We start from the raw sequence: 15,420 nt of genomic DNA, 5'->3' as shown, positions 1-15,420 counted from the left end.
GCCGGTACTTTCTTTGGCGACTTGGTACGCGAGTGGCTACGTGATCGTCAGATTGCTCCCAAGCCCTTCGCGGCACTTATAATTTCAGTTAGTTCCAATTTTAATATCTTTGTTGATATCAAGAAGTATCGTGGGTCAAAGGTTGGACGCCGTATTACGCCGCCCATCCATCTTATTATCAGTAATTAAGGTTTATTTGGATTTGGCTTAATTACGGTTGGCAGTTGCTGCCACAAAAGAGCGCCTAAGGCCTTCAAGGTTAATTCCTCCTAGAACTTTTTCTAATTATTATCTATTATATGATTATATTCAAAATTAAAAAAGATTTAAGAAATGTAGTTCGAAAGTTGAAGCTGACGTAACGCGCGCGCCATACTTCTCGTTCGAGATATTTACTTTTAACGTTGAATTTAAAGCGAAACTTTAGTTATTTACGTCGAATGATTGACTTCTGACAGACAAAAGAATTTTCGCTTTTGGCAAAAAGTATGACGAAATTAGTAATTACGTTTAAACGTAGTTTGCATTTTTTGCAAGGCGTTTCGAAGTTCGAACCCTCTCCCCGAATCTCTTTCTCTCCCAAAAATATTACAAGTTCAGTTTCGATTGAGAGCTTGGAGAGAAAGCGTCTTGACACTCGACGTAATCTTCCCGCAGTCTAAGGTAAGGCCTTCGGTCAGGCGCTGCCATTACCCTAGTACAAAAACCGAGAAACGCGTCAACGCGGTGGTAAAAATGTCGAAATCAATTGATGAAAACGCGGTAAAAGATACATTTCCAAAATGATGAAAGTTCTTTTCGAAATTTCAACTGAAGAATAACGTCGAGGAATCCGAGCAACTGGCTTTTTCCGAGTAGTATCATGTCCTGCGCGTGGAACTCTCCATATTTCTTAATGGCGATTAACCATAATATAAATAATTAATAGTTAATTAATTAACCGCCTTTCCTAGTCACTTCTCCGATTGGTTTCGCTATGGACGGACAGAGGCAAGGAGTACTAGATTTTTATGACAACAAGGGAGTATTCATCACGGGGGTAACTGGCTTTCTCGCCAAGAAAATCATAATCTTTCCCAACTCTGGGTAACCTGATCCCTTCACTCGCGATAATGCCGATAGAGTGACGCGTTATCGCTCGGCCACCATCGATTGTACTTCGATTAAAAGATGTTTTCATTTCGATTAGATCTTTTTGGAGAAGATTTTCTATTCGTGTCCTCTTGTCAAGAACGCCTACGTTCTAATTCGGCCCAAAGGTTCCAGAGCCACCGATCCAGTGGGTGAAGATCGCCTGAAAAATCTGCTCAATTGAAGGTATGAAGGCGCATTTTCAACCCTAATTGTAAGACGCGCGTATAACGGACGGTGGTGGTGGTGGTGCCTGCTCGCGTTTAGGTCTTCGACCGTCTTCGAGAGAAAAGACCGGAAGCCCTGTCCAAGGTAGTTGCCGTCTGGGGAGATGTCTCGCAAGAGGGACTCGGATTGTCCGAGTCGGACAGGGAGATGTTACGGCGAAACGCTTCCATCGTCTTCCATTTGGCCGCCACCACAAAGTTCAACGAACCGCTCAAGTTACTTCTTATTACTCGAGAGCGTGTTGCGCTCTAATCCCTTGAATTATTGTAGAAAGGCCCTGGCCATCAACTTCATCGGGACGAAAAATGTCCTCGAGCTTTTTCAAGCTTTTGACGAGAAATTGGCTTTCGTTTACGTCTCAACAGCGTACTCGAATTGCCAGAAACCGCTGATCGAAGAAACTGTCTACCCAGTACCCGTTATACAGCCGATTTCCTCGTAGAATCTTTTATCTTATTGGCTCACTTAAACAGGTACGTTTTGATGACGTTGCTGACGGGGACGTCGAAAAATAGTGACGTAATTCCTTCTTTTCTCTATCGCTATGACCCTTCCGCCTCTTCTTTCATACGCCCCCCCTCCGTCCCGTGGAAGGGGGTCCGGTACTTTGACGCGCGTCCAAATATTACTCTGTTCTCCATTCCTACTTCTCAAATTAAATCTATCCCTGGTAATTCAAAATCTAGGCTATTGACAGCATTCTGTGGAATATAAACAATCATAATTCCATTTATTTTGTAGGCCTAGTACTTGTTAGTCAGATTTGAGTGAAATACAAAGGCAGAAAAGAACCTGCTGGTCCAACTGCGGCTTTTGTTTGTCCATATGTAATATTTGGTTGGAAACGAATATACTAATGAATGCATCTAACTGCCGGCAACGCCGCTCGCTACATTATATAAGTTCTTCGTGCTTTTTTTATACTTCGTAATGCTAGAGGCTTACTCGAGCTAGTTCGAGAACGACGGAAGCCAAGCGCGAGCGCCCGAGACTCCCGAGTCTACTAATAATGTCCCGCGAATCTGAATAAAATAGGCTTGACGCGGCTATAATATTATGTTACCTGAGCTTGTCCTTTAAGTTTCGAGTTCAAGTACAGGGTCTCAAAAGGAGCTCTCACTGGCTATCTTAGTAATAGGGCATTAGTTCATTTGCTAGCGATTTGAAAGGCGGTTTTGCAGGGTGAACCGGGTTAAGCGTTCGCAGTGTCTGTCCCCTCGGTTTTTTCAAAATACTATAAAGTAATTATGCTTCATTTATTATTACTTTGGAAGGAAGCTAGGCGTGACAATCTCGCCTAAAACAAAGAGTCCATATAAATGACACCCGTGCTAAAAATTACGGAGTCAACAAATTTCCTTTAGCTGGTGTCCCTGGACGAACCAATAAATCTAGAATTTATTTTTAAGTCGCGGTTACACGAACAGACAGCAACTTACCAATTTGGCGCGGCATTGATAGTTTTCAATAAAGGGGCTGTGGAAAGTTCTTCCCCCTCTCTCGGTTTAAACTTCAGTGCGGTGTTGTTAGGCCCTAGTTCTGCGAGTCAGGTTGCTCTGAGTGAAACTGAACTGCTAGCCTTTCACTCTGCATCCTATTGACTCACCAAGGGCCTGGCAACACTGGGGGAAACGGTATGAAACCCCTTATGCATAATTTTTTCGATTGAAACGGGAGTTGCCCATCTAGCTGCGCTTCGTAAAATTGCTTGGGCAGCTGATAGTTTTACTCATTGGTTTACTATTTTTGTCGACGTCACACAGGGGGCGTTCAGTGCACGTACCAAAGAGACTGGTTTTATAAAAGTACGCGTGATCGGCGTGACGTAGTAGAAACTGACCTTGAAGGATTTTACGAGTTATCAGAAACGTTGTTAAATCAGCATTTTTTCGAAATGTAGAATCAACTTGTTTGTAACACAATATTATTTTTAACAAATAATGCACTCTTGACATGGTCATTGAACAAGTAGGCTGGGAATTTGAATCTGAAAGTTTAAGCTGCTTTCTTAAATGGCGTGTGAGCGGGTCTTCATCCAGATGTAATTGTTTTTAAAATCCTTGGAGAGTTAAAGAAGGAGTTGGTATCTTGAACGGAGTCGAGTATTTTATCAGAGACCCAAATTTTACCTGCGATGGGATCACGATACATAAATTTAATTTGAAATAAAATTTGTGAAGCCACCTAGGTCTATATGCAGTTTTTTGAGCGGGAAATTTGAAATACGGGGGACTTTAAATATGGTGCAGAAGGTCACACCAAAAACTGGGGAAGAAAGGGGGTATAGGTTCCCAGCCGGAAGGTGACCAGCTAATAGTTTTGCAGCTCTCAAGGAGCGCAAAAGTAAAAACAAGTGAGAGAGGAAGTTTAATTCCATATTATCCTCAACATGATCGTTCTAGTTATAGGGCACTAGTTAAATTGGTGTTACCATAAGTTTATAAGTGATTTGTTCCTTCCATAAGTATGTCACTTTCAATGCTAAGTAATGCTACTGAGAGACTTACAGCAGCTCGAGATGATAACTAGTTCGAGAAGGAGAACGACAATTAAGCGGGAACTCAATTGAAGTCCTTACTACACTCTGTGCAAGTGGTTAATTTTTTTTGCATGCAGGACCAAGTTCCATCTAGGTCCTCCTATTTAGTATCTGCATTACTAATTAGGCCTTTGACAGCAGCGCCCCACTCACCAGGCTCCCATCGCTCGCTTTACATCCTCGAATCTATGACCTTATGACCTCACTCACTCACTTCAAAATTACAAGCTGAGTTTCTAAGTTACCAGAGATTAATTAAACAAACTTATGGAACATGAACATATCTTATGAACTTATGGTGTTACATCATGACCTGACGTTCTATTATGACTTAATGGTTTTATTAGAGGGGTTTAGATCAAGTAATAATTTAAGCTCTAAACCTTTAATAAACTCAAGACTGATAATTCAGTATTTGTAATTCCATGGCACCTTTTGTAAAAGGTATAACGTAGTTCCTCTTTGGTCCTTCCTTATAAGAAGAGTGATGTTCATTACAGTTCGATGGCAAATCCTCCTCGGTAACGACTGCAATCCTTATCAGCAGCCATGAGTCCATGACGCATGCATCTTCTGTAGAACTGTCTTCTCTGTAACGTCGCATACCTGTGAGCTCGTAAGCTTATCCTTCACTATAATAATGGAAAACCATTACACAGACAGTAATGCGGTAATCCCTAGCTGCACCGCCCGTCATTCTTTAGCCTATACCTGAACGACCTCCTCATTCAGTAGCTCTTTGTTTTATAAGCCTCCATCTTATAATGTCCCTTTGTCTTTTCTTAAAGGGATAGTTTAAGTAACCTTAAAGGAACAGTCTTATTATAAACATAAAACTAATTCAAATTAAAATAATTATGATCTCTTATTACAAATTATAATTAGTACATTTAATTAGGGTTTAAAATAATCAAGGACTACTGCACCACCCTCCATTGGTTTAGTGCATGGCGTCTGCTAAATAGAACCTCTTACCCCTACGTGATTGAGTTGGCTATGCTCTACCTTACCCTTATTTCCAGCGTGTGAAATAAGGCGATAGCACAGGGCACACGCCGATAACTTTCCACAATTTCCCTCTCCCTTTAAAATTCTAATGCCTCTTAATTTAAAACATCTAATATCCCTGATTTGAGTCACTTGAAATTCTGTTCTACGATAAAACCCATCTTGAATATATTCAATAACTATATCATCTTGAAACTTTCCCTAGTTTCTCTATAGCGCAATTGCGTGTCCTTTTGTGTTTGGAACATACTTCCTCAGGGTTCATACAAACCTGGAAAAATCAGGGAAAAAAATAGTTGACAAAAACCTCAGGGAAATTTTAAATTTCTTAGTAAAATTGAGGGAAATCAGGGAAATTTGTGTCAAACAAGGGCCAAGTAATTAAGCAAAATGTTCGTAAACATACTCCCCTCCACAGGATTAACATTACACTAAACTTTGTAGGCTCATAACTCTGGTTCTACTAGAGATACGGGGATGTCCTTTGATTATGTTATAGTCCTATTTGACCCCCATCCAACCATACTAAAAACGTAGGGCTACGACAAACAGGGGCCGAGTAATTAAGCAAAACGTAAACAAACATACCCTCCATAGGATTAACATTACACTATACTTTGAAGGCTTATAACTCTGGTTCTAATAGAGATACGGGGATGCCCTCTGAGTATGTAATAGTCCTATTTGCCCACCACTCTCGTTCGTTAACATTTGCTCCATAGGATACTCCATATACGGGAAAAACCTGGAAAACTCAGGGAAATTTGTTTTCTTCGAAAAGTTGTATAGACCCTGTTCTTCCTCCATACATTTATTGGAATTGTAGTGTAGTGTATGTGCTTAGGCGTACACGTACGCGTAAGGCTATTCTAGATCTAATTAAGATATATCGGAGTCATTATTACGCAGGGAAAGGTTGGGGGGTGGTCGATATTAAATCACGGCGTACTTAATGGTCTTAATTGGCCGGGCCAAGCCACTTTTCGGGACACAACCTATAGTGCGTGGTTGGTGCTTTGCATTGGCTGTGTTTTCGATCGAGGGGTCGGTCATTGCTGATTTCGAAATCCCATAAAAAAATCCGAATTCAGCAACGAAATCTTAAAATCAGTAAAGAAATCATAAAATCAGTAAAGAAAAAACGAAATCCATTACAAAATCCGACGAAATCAAGGGAAATATCCCAAAATCCGTCTTAATCACGGGAAAAAATCGCAAAATTCGATGAAATCCGTCGGACTTTATCAAATTTTGAAATCAAGTGAAATCCGAAGAAATCAAATTGGATTTCGAAATACCGTACACCTTTTCTAAAACGTCCTACCCCACAGTTTCGATGCTAAGCTATTATGGACTGGGGAAATTTAGCGTGTTGTGACCTAGTTTCGATATATATTTTTGGGGGAAGGGGGAGCTCAAGGTCCGTAAAATCGCAAAAGCTATATTTAGGTTAGCTTATAAAGCCTTATTGTACAAAGGTAAATTCTCAAAATCACCGGGGGGCAAGAAAACGATGTATTCCCTGCCGCGTGACGTAGTTGGCTACGGATTTTTTAGGAATAAGTAGTCGCGTTCGAAAACATGAACCCGAATGTAGTCCAGCTTTTTTGTGGAGAGCCGAGGCGAGCCGGCGACGGCAATCACGAGGCGAGAGGGATTACGACGAGATTCACGGGCCGAGAGGGATTACGACGAGATTCACGGGCCGGCACGCCGCCCGGTGGCCAAGGTACCGGGCTACCGGCAGCTTGACGACTTGTATCCGAAAGGGTTATTTATTATAAGTTAAATTTCAAGATGGGATCAGCTCAGATCATAGAGCTTTTGCGGTTTTACGGACCTTGAGCTCAGATGCTGATGTGTTATTCAAATATCAGGTTCAACTTCAACATTCGGGCAAAGCATAGGCTTAAACTTATCGGTAATTAGGTATTGGATTTGTATAAGGCAAACAACTTTCTTGTCAACCAGAATTCAAGATGTGTCTTATCATAGATTCCCTTCTGATAACATTATCAGACATTCTTGCTTAAGTAAATGCAACTTGCTTTATGAAACAATGAATTTCAAGTAAAAATGCTAGAATATTTTCCCATCATTTTACTCCTGATGATTATGAAACAGACCTGAAAGCCGACTTTATGTATATTAAACAAGAGAAAACACTGTTAAATTTGTGATTATAATGTTCCTAATTTCAACTCGAGAAAAAAAGCATGTTCTATTCTTTCTCCCTATAATAGATACTTAAAAATTAGCATTTGAAATTAAAATATTTCTAAATTTGTCAAGTTTGAATTATTTTAATTTTATACTATTTATATACTACCAAAATCACAATCCTCTTAGCCTTATCACAGCTAACGGAGTTTAGAGACAGATAAAATTGCCAACATAATAATACCACCAAAAAATATACAGTACGTCACTGGTTACTAGCAGCGCACGTCACTGGCTACTAGCTGTATGATTTCGAAAGTTTCTCTCTTTCATTCGGCGAATGCGCCCCCGTTGGGGGGAGCTCACCTTTTGGCAATTTATTCGATAGGCATGGTCCTCTTTCTGTTCCAGATATATTTGGTTACAATATCTCCATAGCTAAAATTGCCCATAGTTAATATGAGGCAATTATCACATTGTACCTTTAACCAACAGAATCATGTACAGTGTATACAATTATTGCCTATCCTAATTCAGTGTTTTTAGCCACGTCGTGTACCCTAGCACACGCAATTTTTGACGTAAGCAAAGCATCTTCTCTAGGGAATTGTTCCCTTTTTTTATTTTTTTGACCTTTAGCTTTACGTTTTAGAAAAGGTGGCCTAATTAGTTTGAGCCCTCTTTCGTTACAAAGATCTTCAATAGCGAACCCCTTGTCTACCATTATGGCGTCTGCGTATGGTATGCATCGTTCTAGGACCCCGCATTCTTCAGTTATTTGTTTATCTGTTGACTTTCCCCCATATGCTCTGCTCACCATGGTGATCACACCGGATGGAGCTACACAAACGCGTACTTTTACAGTATTGGTCCCTTTGTAGTGAGAATAAGTCTTGATCTTGCATTTTAAACACTTGGGTTTTTCAACAGATACCACGGTGCAATCTAATACCACTCTTGTATCAGTGTATTCTTTAAAGCAATGCGGCATAGCTTCCACAATTTCTTCTTTCTCTAGCCATGTAACTGAATTGATGACTCCAAGACAGTCGCTAACTTGCATAATGTTTGTTTGAAATAACTAGAAGTTATCTGCTGGCTTAGACCAAAAAGAGCTCCGAGAGCGGAATATGAAATACCAAGTTTAAGTTTCATTAGTGTAAGTAAAATTCCGTCAGCTACAGGTAGTGGACTTTTACTAGGATATTCTTCACTAACAATTTTAACTATTTCATTAAAAAGTTCCATTGACTGAATTCCAGTCAAAGCTACTACAGTTCTGGGCCGTCTTAAGTGCTATATGGGCCCCTGGGCTGTGCAGTATATTGGGCCCCCTAATCCCCCATACAAAACAAATTAATCGAGAAATAAAAAAATATTTATTATTTCCTTCAAACAAAAGTCTACAAATTTAACAGTCAACGAAAAGTCAGAAACATTTGCGCACTTTCTTCCTTGAAAATTCCTTTACAATTGGATCGCCATTACGTAATTCACGTTTGAACACATATTTTGACAAATATCTTGTCTTGGAATACTAATCTTTCTCTATCTGCTTTATACACTTGGCGTGTCTTGGAAAGATCGCTTTCATGTTTCTGAAAAGATGCCGGCCCATTTTGAATCCAGCAATTAACTGTGTTAGGATTGCCGATTACCCATAGCCCTGCATCTGTTTCCTGGAAGGAAGATGTTTTCGTTTCACATTTAGGCACTTCCACTGGTGGAATATCCTCATCTGGATCAGTTGTAGGAACAAGTGATGACTCCACTGCAATGTCGGTTGGAACTGCATGTGGTAGTCTTTGAGGGCTTCGGTGATATTATTGAAAGAGTAATTTTACCAGGCACTTCTCGTTGCATTTTTATGGCACCATGATGTTACCTTGGGAAGTTTGTTAGCTCCTGCGCAGCTCGTTTTATCTTCTGAGCACCGCTCAAAGTATTACGTTTCAATTTTGATTTGATCACTACTAATCTCTATATATAGTTTGTCTAACATCTCAGCCATAATTTTATTCATAACAGGCATTATATTTTAAACAAAGTTGTCTACTTTCAGCAGGGAAAGAAATAGACTTGTACCCCACGTGCCACCAAACAGCGAGAATGAGCGAGAAAATTCCAGGTTTTCTCTCTGCGCATGGGCAAAATGAGAGTATAGACTGAGTCTGTTTTAGGGTGAAGGTTTCAAACTAAATAAATAAGCCGATGTACGGTTGTGAAGTGAGGCCATGGGGAGGGGTGATAATGTTAAGGCCTAAGCAATGGGTGACTACCTCATAAGTCTCAAGATTTTTAGTTTTACATTTTTCAAGTTCGAAGGCCAAATTTTTCATTGAAAAGACTGTATGACCGATGGAAAGTAGTTTTTATATTCTAGTGGTTTTCTTATGACAAGAAATGAAAAATGAGTATTATTTGACAATTATGGGGCCCCTGTTCTTAAGGGGCCCCTGGGCCAGTGCCCAACGGGCCCAATGGATAAGACGGCACTGCTACAGTTTGTTGTTTCAAAATTCCGCAACTAGCTGACACTTTACATTTATGTTCTTCTAATGTGTTCACCATAATTCCTTTTTCTAAGGAACTGTTATCAGTGTCACAAATTTCAGGTGTGTCTCGTAGTCGAGTACTGTTTCCATTTTCTTCACTTTCAGTTATGTCATCGGGTTGGTTATTAACACCAATTTGCTCTACTTGATGATCATGATCCGCAAACAAATGATTTTTCAAATTCTCACCATCATCTGAACTCATTCCCCCGTTTTTATTTTTCAAAGAGTTCTGTCATGTTTACGAATAGGCAGATTCTGGGATGGAATTGCCAAAGGTCTTAGGCGCGGTGGGTATTTGAACTGATCTGTTAAAGAATTGTAGAATTAAAACTACTACAAATTTTATTACTCCAGCAAGTGTCTTACCTCTATGTTCTTGCGGAATTGTTTTATAATCGTCTTTTTTAAAGTGAGAAGAGCAAACAACCATGGTATTACCACGGAGCTTCTATTTACAGGGAGAGGAAACTTCATCCCCCTCTAGTAATGTAAACGCTCTTAGGAAACGTAGACACTATTTGTCCATAAAAAGGGGCACATATTTAACCCCCCTCGGTTTTCGCTGGCAAAAAAGGGAGCCTATGTAAACAACGAAGATGGCCTCCTTCACTAGTTCGTTGAAAGGCATAAGCCTTGGTGTTTTAAAGGTTTAATTTTTAAATTTTGAATGGACTGCGATTCCAGGCTAATAGTTTGCACTAGAGGGAATGAGGAGAAATGTGTATACCGTAGCTACAGAAGCGATTCACGGTACAAATCATCATTTAATGGCAAGGAATTGAAGTTCCACCAAGAAAATGACGTCAGACTTTGTTTACATGGGCTCGGGGTGCGCGCGAGGAGCGAAAGCGTTGCGCAGAACCGAGGTACGCTAAGGGCTAGGGGGGGAAAGTCCGAGTTTCCTCTCCCTGTAAATAGAAGCTCCGTGATTTATCTAACTTTTAAAGATTTAAAACATTCTCCAGTTATTTTGCCAACTTTAGTAGATTTATTAAAGTACCGCCAAATATTAGTGGTTGATTTTCCCATAATTTGTGACTTTAAACAGGGTTAACAAACTTAATAACATTAACAACATAACACCTCGTTTCCCCCTCAATGACGCAGATGATCACTATCCTTTATGCCTGATAATTTTAGTTTCACTTGGGTCTCTTAACGGTTAGGTCTCGACCATAGATATATATACGGGTCTAACTATGGCTTCCCCTCACAGTCAATCAGATATTTGTGTGGGGTCTATGGCCTCTTAAAGATTCCAAGTACTAAATCTATGTATTCCTGCAGGAACTGATTGATTACCGATTATTAAAATGCCGAAGAATTGAAAATAGTAAACTACTTGTTCAATACACCGTTCCATTAATGGGGGTAGGAAAACCGTAATAGTCGACAAAGACCAAATAAAAATATCTAAATGGACTAGTCAAGCTTTCACTATTTTGTGGATTTTACATTTTGTTAGTCCGGCAGCCCGGTAACGTGCACCGCGTTTCGGATATCGGCTATGCCTTGGATTCCTCTTCTGAAGCCGGCTATCACTCGTAGCAGTAGCCATAGCCCACTCGATCACGCGCATAACGACGTAAGCATGAGCGCAGCGTCCGCGAGCGCGGATCGAGTGGGCTATGCCTTGGCTAGATAAACGTCTTCGCAACTTTAAAAGCCAATCAGTGCTTATAATCATGGAGATCGGTTTCCTATCAGAAACCGCACTAAAGGCCTGGCAGCCCGGTGGTATGAAAGCCCTACTTTCCCGATTAGAGTGGGGGAAAGCAATTTATGGAATAAATGGAACGGAGTATTAATATGTATTAAAAATACCCCACTTAAAAAATTTAATTATGAAACGATTGCTCTAGATGTTTTGGGTACTGTTGACTATGTTGATGATGATCAAAACATAGTCTTCCGAACATGTGATAATGAAAAGAAGCAATTAATTTTACAAATGTTAACGTATTAAACCTTATAATTTTTACAACAATCTCTCTAAACTTTTACTAAGCATTCGTAATAATATAGGGAACATGCAACCCAGAACGTGCCTTACAAGTAGCGTTAAAAGTGTAAGTATATATTTTCATCACTTGTATAAACTAATAAATAAAAAATAACATTTTAACAGGCAGAATGATGTGGCTGGAATAGATATAAATATGGGATGTCCTAAAGAATTCTCAATCAAAGTAAAAAATTAATTAAAAAAAAACAAATAACATTAAATAACAATACTTGAAAATTTTAGGGTGGTATGGGAGCTGCTTTGCTAAAAAATCCTGAAAAAGTAGAAAAGATTTTGACCACTCTTGTTAAAAATACCAAGATGCCAATAACTTGCAAAATCCGGTTGCTTCCTTGTGTATGTTAAATTTAAATAGATACTGAAGTCAATTTTACTTATATAATGATCATTTTTAGTTAGAAGAAACTATGAAACTAGCCAAGGTCATTGAAAGCACGGCTGTTTCCGCTATAGCCATTCATGGCAGAAGAAAAGAAGAGAGACAAGAACAGAAATGAAGAAATTAAACAAATAGCCCAAATGTTAAAAATCCCGGTGATAGCAAAGTATTGAAAAAAAATTCAATTTTAAATTTTTAATGCAAACTTTGAAACTTCAACCCCTTTTGTTTAAATAAAATTAGTGGTGGTTCCGGTGGAATTTATTGTTACAATGATATTAAAGAGTTTAAAGAGAGGTGTGGAGCTTCTTCCGTGATGCTTGCCAGACAAATTGAAAAAAATTGTTCCATTTTGAGACCAGAAGGGAAAATACCATTGGATGAATTAATTGTTGCTTATTTAAAATTGGTATTACATTTAATTAATTAAAATAATTAAATTATAATTTATTGAAAGGCGTGTTACTTTCTAGGCTATAGATTATGATAACCATTTTCACAATACAAAATATTGCATTCAACAAATGTTGGGTTCACTACAAGAGTCTGAACGTGGAAAAAAGCTCTTGGCCTCTCAAAGAATGGAGGAAATATGGTAAATATAATTTAAAATTTGATTTGTTATTTGTTTTTTTAAACTTTACAACAATTTTAGCGAACTATGGGGCGTGTTAGACTATTACGAAGAATACCAAAAGAACTTAAAGCTCAAAGCTCACGGCTTTCAAAATAATAGGAAACGTAAAGAAAGTATAGATGGAAATGTTAATGAAGATGAACCACCAGAAGTCTCATTAAAGAAAATGAAAACTGAAGACGGTGAAACGTGGATTATGAAAGCCAGATATATCAAGTAAAATAATTTTAATCCGTTTTTAATTGCATTTGAATTGACTGACTATATTTTTTGCGTAAAAAGATCAATGTTTCCAACGGAAGAATTACCTAAAACAATTTTGTTAAATTGGACGCGACAAAATAACAAAAAGCAAACTTTTTATAAGACTGTAGATATAATTTTTATTATTAAGTTAATTACAAAGATAATTAAGTATTAATATTCCTTAGTGGCCAATGGAGAAAATGTTTTCATCTATGCGGTTATAGTTGGAGGCCAAAAATACTCAAGTTCATTTTAGTAAGTGGTTACTTAATATTATATAAACAATTTAACGTCTTTGTTTTTCATAGTGAAAAGAACAAGAAATTTGCGTAACAAAGTGCAGCCTTGGTCGCTGCTTTTGCATTGGGGTTAATTGAAAAAGACAAAATAGTTGGTTCTGCTACGGGTTTGTTAGGACATGAAGTGTAAATGTAACAAAAATGTTATTTGATAAATCACAATGGTTAAGAAGCGTTAATTATTTAGTTAAAATTTAACATTAAAGGCGGGTAGAGTCCACCATGTGTTAATTTGCTCCGCAGTCTCTTTACATCTATGTTCAATAAGGGGTATTTCATTTAAGAATTCTTTAATAACTGGTACACATTGAGCCATTTCACGGTTCAAGTCTTTCAAACGTTTCTGATAGTCTTCTACAAATTGTCGTTGCTTTGCTTGAAAATTCTTCATTTCATTAATTAGTTGCACTTGTTGCGGACAAATGTCTCCATTGATTGCGTACATCTGTTTTTCATTAATGGCGCGTTTCATAAGGTAGTCAAAGCTTTGAACTCGAGAAACATTAAATATGTCTTTAATTTGGGACAAAAACGGATTTCGTTCAATTAAAGAGAGGTTCGTCTTTGTGTAAGGGACAACTTGATCTTTAATTTTTAGACGGGATAAATTTTCGATATCCAGTTCACAGAACATGCGAAATCCTAGTGCCATTTTCTCCTTCCATATTTCGATAGATGTTAAGTTATTGCAAAGATTCATTTGTGTAAACATTAATCTCGCATCTTTTCGATTTTGGAAGCGTAGAACTATTTCAGCTTTCATTTTCGCATTCGTAGACAACGCGGACAATATTGAAATATGCTTTTGTCGAATCAATCGTTCAGTTTCCTCAATAATTTCCAATTTTTCATTCAAACTTGGGTTAAATTCTGAAGTTTCAATGAGATTTATTTCTTTGCGAATTGCGCTTAACTTCGACTCCGCGTTTTTTAAGCCTATTTCGGATTTTAATAAATCAGAGATCATCTGACGTTTGGAACTACCTGAGATTAAGGCGGCCATTTTTTCTTCAAGGTTTTTCCTCCTCAAAAGTAAGGTTTCAATCTGATTACGAATCATTCTGTATTCAGAATCAATTGTTGCGTGTTTACAACGCAAAGTTTCAAAGTGGTGTTGCATACACTTGTCCTCAATTTCGTGAATTAAATCGCCTTTCCCATCCCCCATTGAAGCTGCCCTTTCACCCAGATCACTCATTTGTCCTCTGATGGTAAATGCATTTCTTAATTTGGTTACATCATTAGTCGCTTCTTGGGCTCGATGGCTTAAGCATTTCATTATGGTCTTCAAGGAGATGTTTTTCTTTAAGTCAATTATTTGTGCCGTGAGAATTCTTTTATTGAAGGATTCTTCTTCGGTATTAAGCTTTCCAATAGAATGATCATAGCAAAAAGAATAAACATTCTTTTCAATCTCCATCATCAAATTTGTGGCTAAAATTTTCCGTTTTTGTACTTTTTGACACGTGCTTGCGATTGAAAAGGATTCATCGACTATTTCGTCAGGTTTTTTCAATAACTCAAAACTCTCCCGAAGATGATTGTTAACTCGCGTAAAATGAAAGGCCTTAGACTTGGTTTCTTCGGATTTGGACTCTAACATTACAGTCACGCGTTGAAGGTGGGTTATTTGGTTTAAATCTTTGTCAATCTTAGATTGAAGGGTAGTTGCTGTCTTTTGCAACTCCTCAACATTAGATATTTCTCGCATTAACTCTAAATCAAGAGCCTTGGAATGTTCATTCAATTCTGACAGTTTCTTTAAAGCTTTACTAGTACAGGCGTTAATTGGACCATCTGTTTTGACTCGTTTTACGTTGTTTATTACATTTTCCCACAATTTCCCATTTACGCCTTTACTTAAATTTTGAAATACCTTGCACGCACTCGCAACAACAGGTCGAGTTGCTTCTTCCGAATATTCAAGTTCATCAAAAGCCCACTGTCCTATTTTTAGGGCTAAAGCCTCGCGAGATTCCTTCTGCGGATCTCCCTTTAAAGGTTTTCTCCGCGACATTCTAGATTAATTAAATATTTAATTCAAACTAAATGTTAACTTCAATTGAGAATAGACAACACTATCCAAGGTTGATCGTGTCAGTTGACATTTTGAAAATATTAGGCGCGGAATAGGCGGGAAATCTCTTGAATGTGAAAGTGATTGGCTAAATAGGTCAGGTGAACCAGTTCAGGCACGGGAGTCCGTGAC

At 38.4% G+C, this 15,420-nt stretch overlaps 5 protein-coding genes and 1 pseudogene across 6 annotated transcripts in view; 4 read left to right on the top strand and 2 right to left on the bottom strand.

Moving 5' to 3' along the window:
* The window catches only part of LOC149668197 (DNA (cytosine-5)-methyltransferase 1.S-like), a 177,101-nt gene extending 165,151 nt beyond the window's left edge, over window positions 1-11,950 (top strand). Inside the window, exons 14-15 of the mRNA XM_089841250.1 lie at window positions 11,753-11,813; window positions 11,873-11,950. The gene's annotated coding sequence lies outside the window, so the exon portion shown is untranslated. The remainder of the gene's footprint in view (window positions 1-11,752; window positions 11,814-11,872) is intronic.
* Window positions 977-1,801, top strand: LOC149668199 (putative fatty acyl-CoA reductase CG5065). The gene is made up of 4 exons (XM_089841249.1): window positions 977-1,039; window positions 1,190-1,279; window positions 1,399-1,574; window positions 1,630-1,801. The coding sequence occupies exons 1-4, from the start codon at window positions 977-979 to the stop codon at window positions 1,799-1,801; spliced, it is 501 nt and encodes a 166-aa protein (XP_089697375.1).
* On the bottom strand, window positions 2,359-10,946 carry LOC149668198 (uncharacterized). The gene is made up of 5 exons (XM_089841083.1): window positions 8,911-10,946; window positions 8,725-8,855; window positions 4,282-8,664; window positions 2,799-3,488; window positions 2,359-2,732 (listed from the first exon to the last, which is right to left on the bottom strand). The coding sequence occupies exons 1-3, from the start codon at window positions 8,927-8,929 to the stop codon at window positions 8,560-8,562; spliced, it is 255 nt and encodes an 84-aa protein (XP_089697209.1). The 5' UTR covers window positions 8,930-10,946; the 3' UTR covers window positions 2,359-2,732; window positions 2,799-3,488; window positions 4,282-8,559.
* Window positions 10,422-12,147, top strand: LOC149668196 (tRNA-dihydrouridine(20) synthase [NAD(P)+]-like). The gene is made up of 7 exons (XM_089841248.1): window positions 10,422-10,490; window positions 10,912-10,995; window positions 11,090-11,209; window positions 11,650-11,693; window positions 11,753-11,813; window positions 11,873-11,986; window positions 12,046-12,147. The coding sequence occupies exons 1-7, from the start codon at window positions 10,422-10,424 to the stop codon at window positions 12,145-12,147; spliced, it is 594 nt and encodes a 197-aa protein (XP_089697374.1).
* A 277-nt stretch (window positions 12,148-12,424) lies between these two features.
* LOC149668195 (tRNA-dihydrouridine(20) synthase [NAD(P)+]-like) lies at window positions 12,425-13,383 on the top strand (annotated as a pseudogene). The gene is made up of 6 exons (XR_016367986.1): window positions 12,425-12,438; window positions 12,503-12,624; window positions 12,846-12,882; window positions 12,949-13,036; window positions 13,098-13,167; window positions 13,221-13,383. The product of XR_016367986.1 is annotated as a tRNA-dihydrouridine(20) synthase [NAD(P)+]-like (transcript).
* LOC149668194 (uncharacterized) lies at window positions 13,022-15,420 on the bottom strand. The gene is made up of 2 exons (XM_089841061.1): window positions 14,668-15,420; window positions 13,022-14,577 (listed from the first exon to the last, which is right to left on the bottom strand). The coding sequence occupies exons 1-2, from the start codon at window positions 15,226-15,228 to the stop codon at window positions 13,399-13,401; spliced, it is 1,740 nt and encodes a 579-aa protein (XP_089697187.1). The 5' UTR covers window positions 15,229-15,420; the 3' UTR covers window positions 13,022-13,398.

This window comes from Phalangium opilio, unplaced genomic scaffold (genome assembly GCF_054372755.1).
Source record: "Phalangium opilio isolate 3A_F unplaced genomic scaffold, DU_Popi_V2 ptg000056l_1, whole genome shotgun sequence".
Taxonomy (NCBI): Eukaryota; Metazoa; Arthropoda; class Arachnida; order Opiliones; family Phalangiidae; genus Phalangium; species Phalangium opilio.
This window is presented reverse-complemented; position numbering and strand designations above follow the sequence as displayed.

Coding starts and splice junctions, on each gene's coding strand:
- LOC149668196 (XM_089841248.1), top strand. CDS start 10,422: ATGACGTCAGACTTTGTTTACATGGGCTCGGGGTGCGCGCGAGGAGCG. Junction 10,491..10,911: donor AAGCGTTGCGCAGAACCGAG/GTACGCTAAGGG, acceptor GTATTCCTGCAG/GAACTGATTGATTACCGATT. Junction 11,814..11,872: donor CTAAAGAATTCTCAATCAAA/GTAAAAAATTAA, acceptor TGAAAATTTTAG/GGTGGTATGGGAGCTGCTTT.
- LOC149668194 (XM_089841061.1), bottom strand. CDS start 15,228: ATGTCGCGGAGAAAACCTTTAAAGGGAGATCCGCAGAAGGAATCTCGC. Junction 14,578..14,667: donor TCGCAAGCACGTGTCAAAAA/GTACAAAAACGG, acceptor TCTATTGGAAAG/CTTAATACCGAAGAAGAATC.
- LOC149668199 (XM_089841249.1), top strand. CDS start 977: ATGGACGGACAGAGGCAAGGAGTACTAGATTTTTATGACAACAAGGGA. Junction 1,040..1,189: donor AGGGAGTATTCATCACGGGG/GTAACTGGCTTT, acceptor CATTTCGATTAG/ATCTTTTTGGAGAAGATTTT. Junction 1,280..1,398: donor GTTCCAGAGCCACCGATCCA/GTGGGTGAAGAT, acceptor GCTCGCGTTTAG/GTCTTCGACCGTCTTCGAGA.
- LOC149668198 (XM_089841083.1), bottom strand. Junction 8,665..8,724: donor AAACAGATGCAGGGCTATGG/GTAATCGGCAAT, acceptor GCATCTTTTCAG/AAACATGAAAGCGATCTTTC.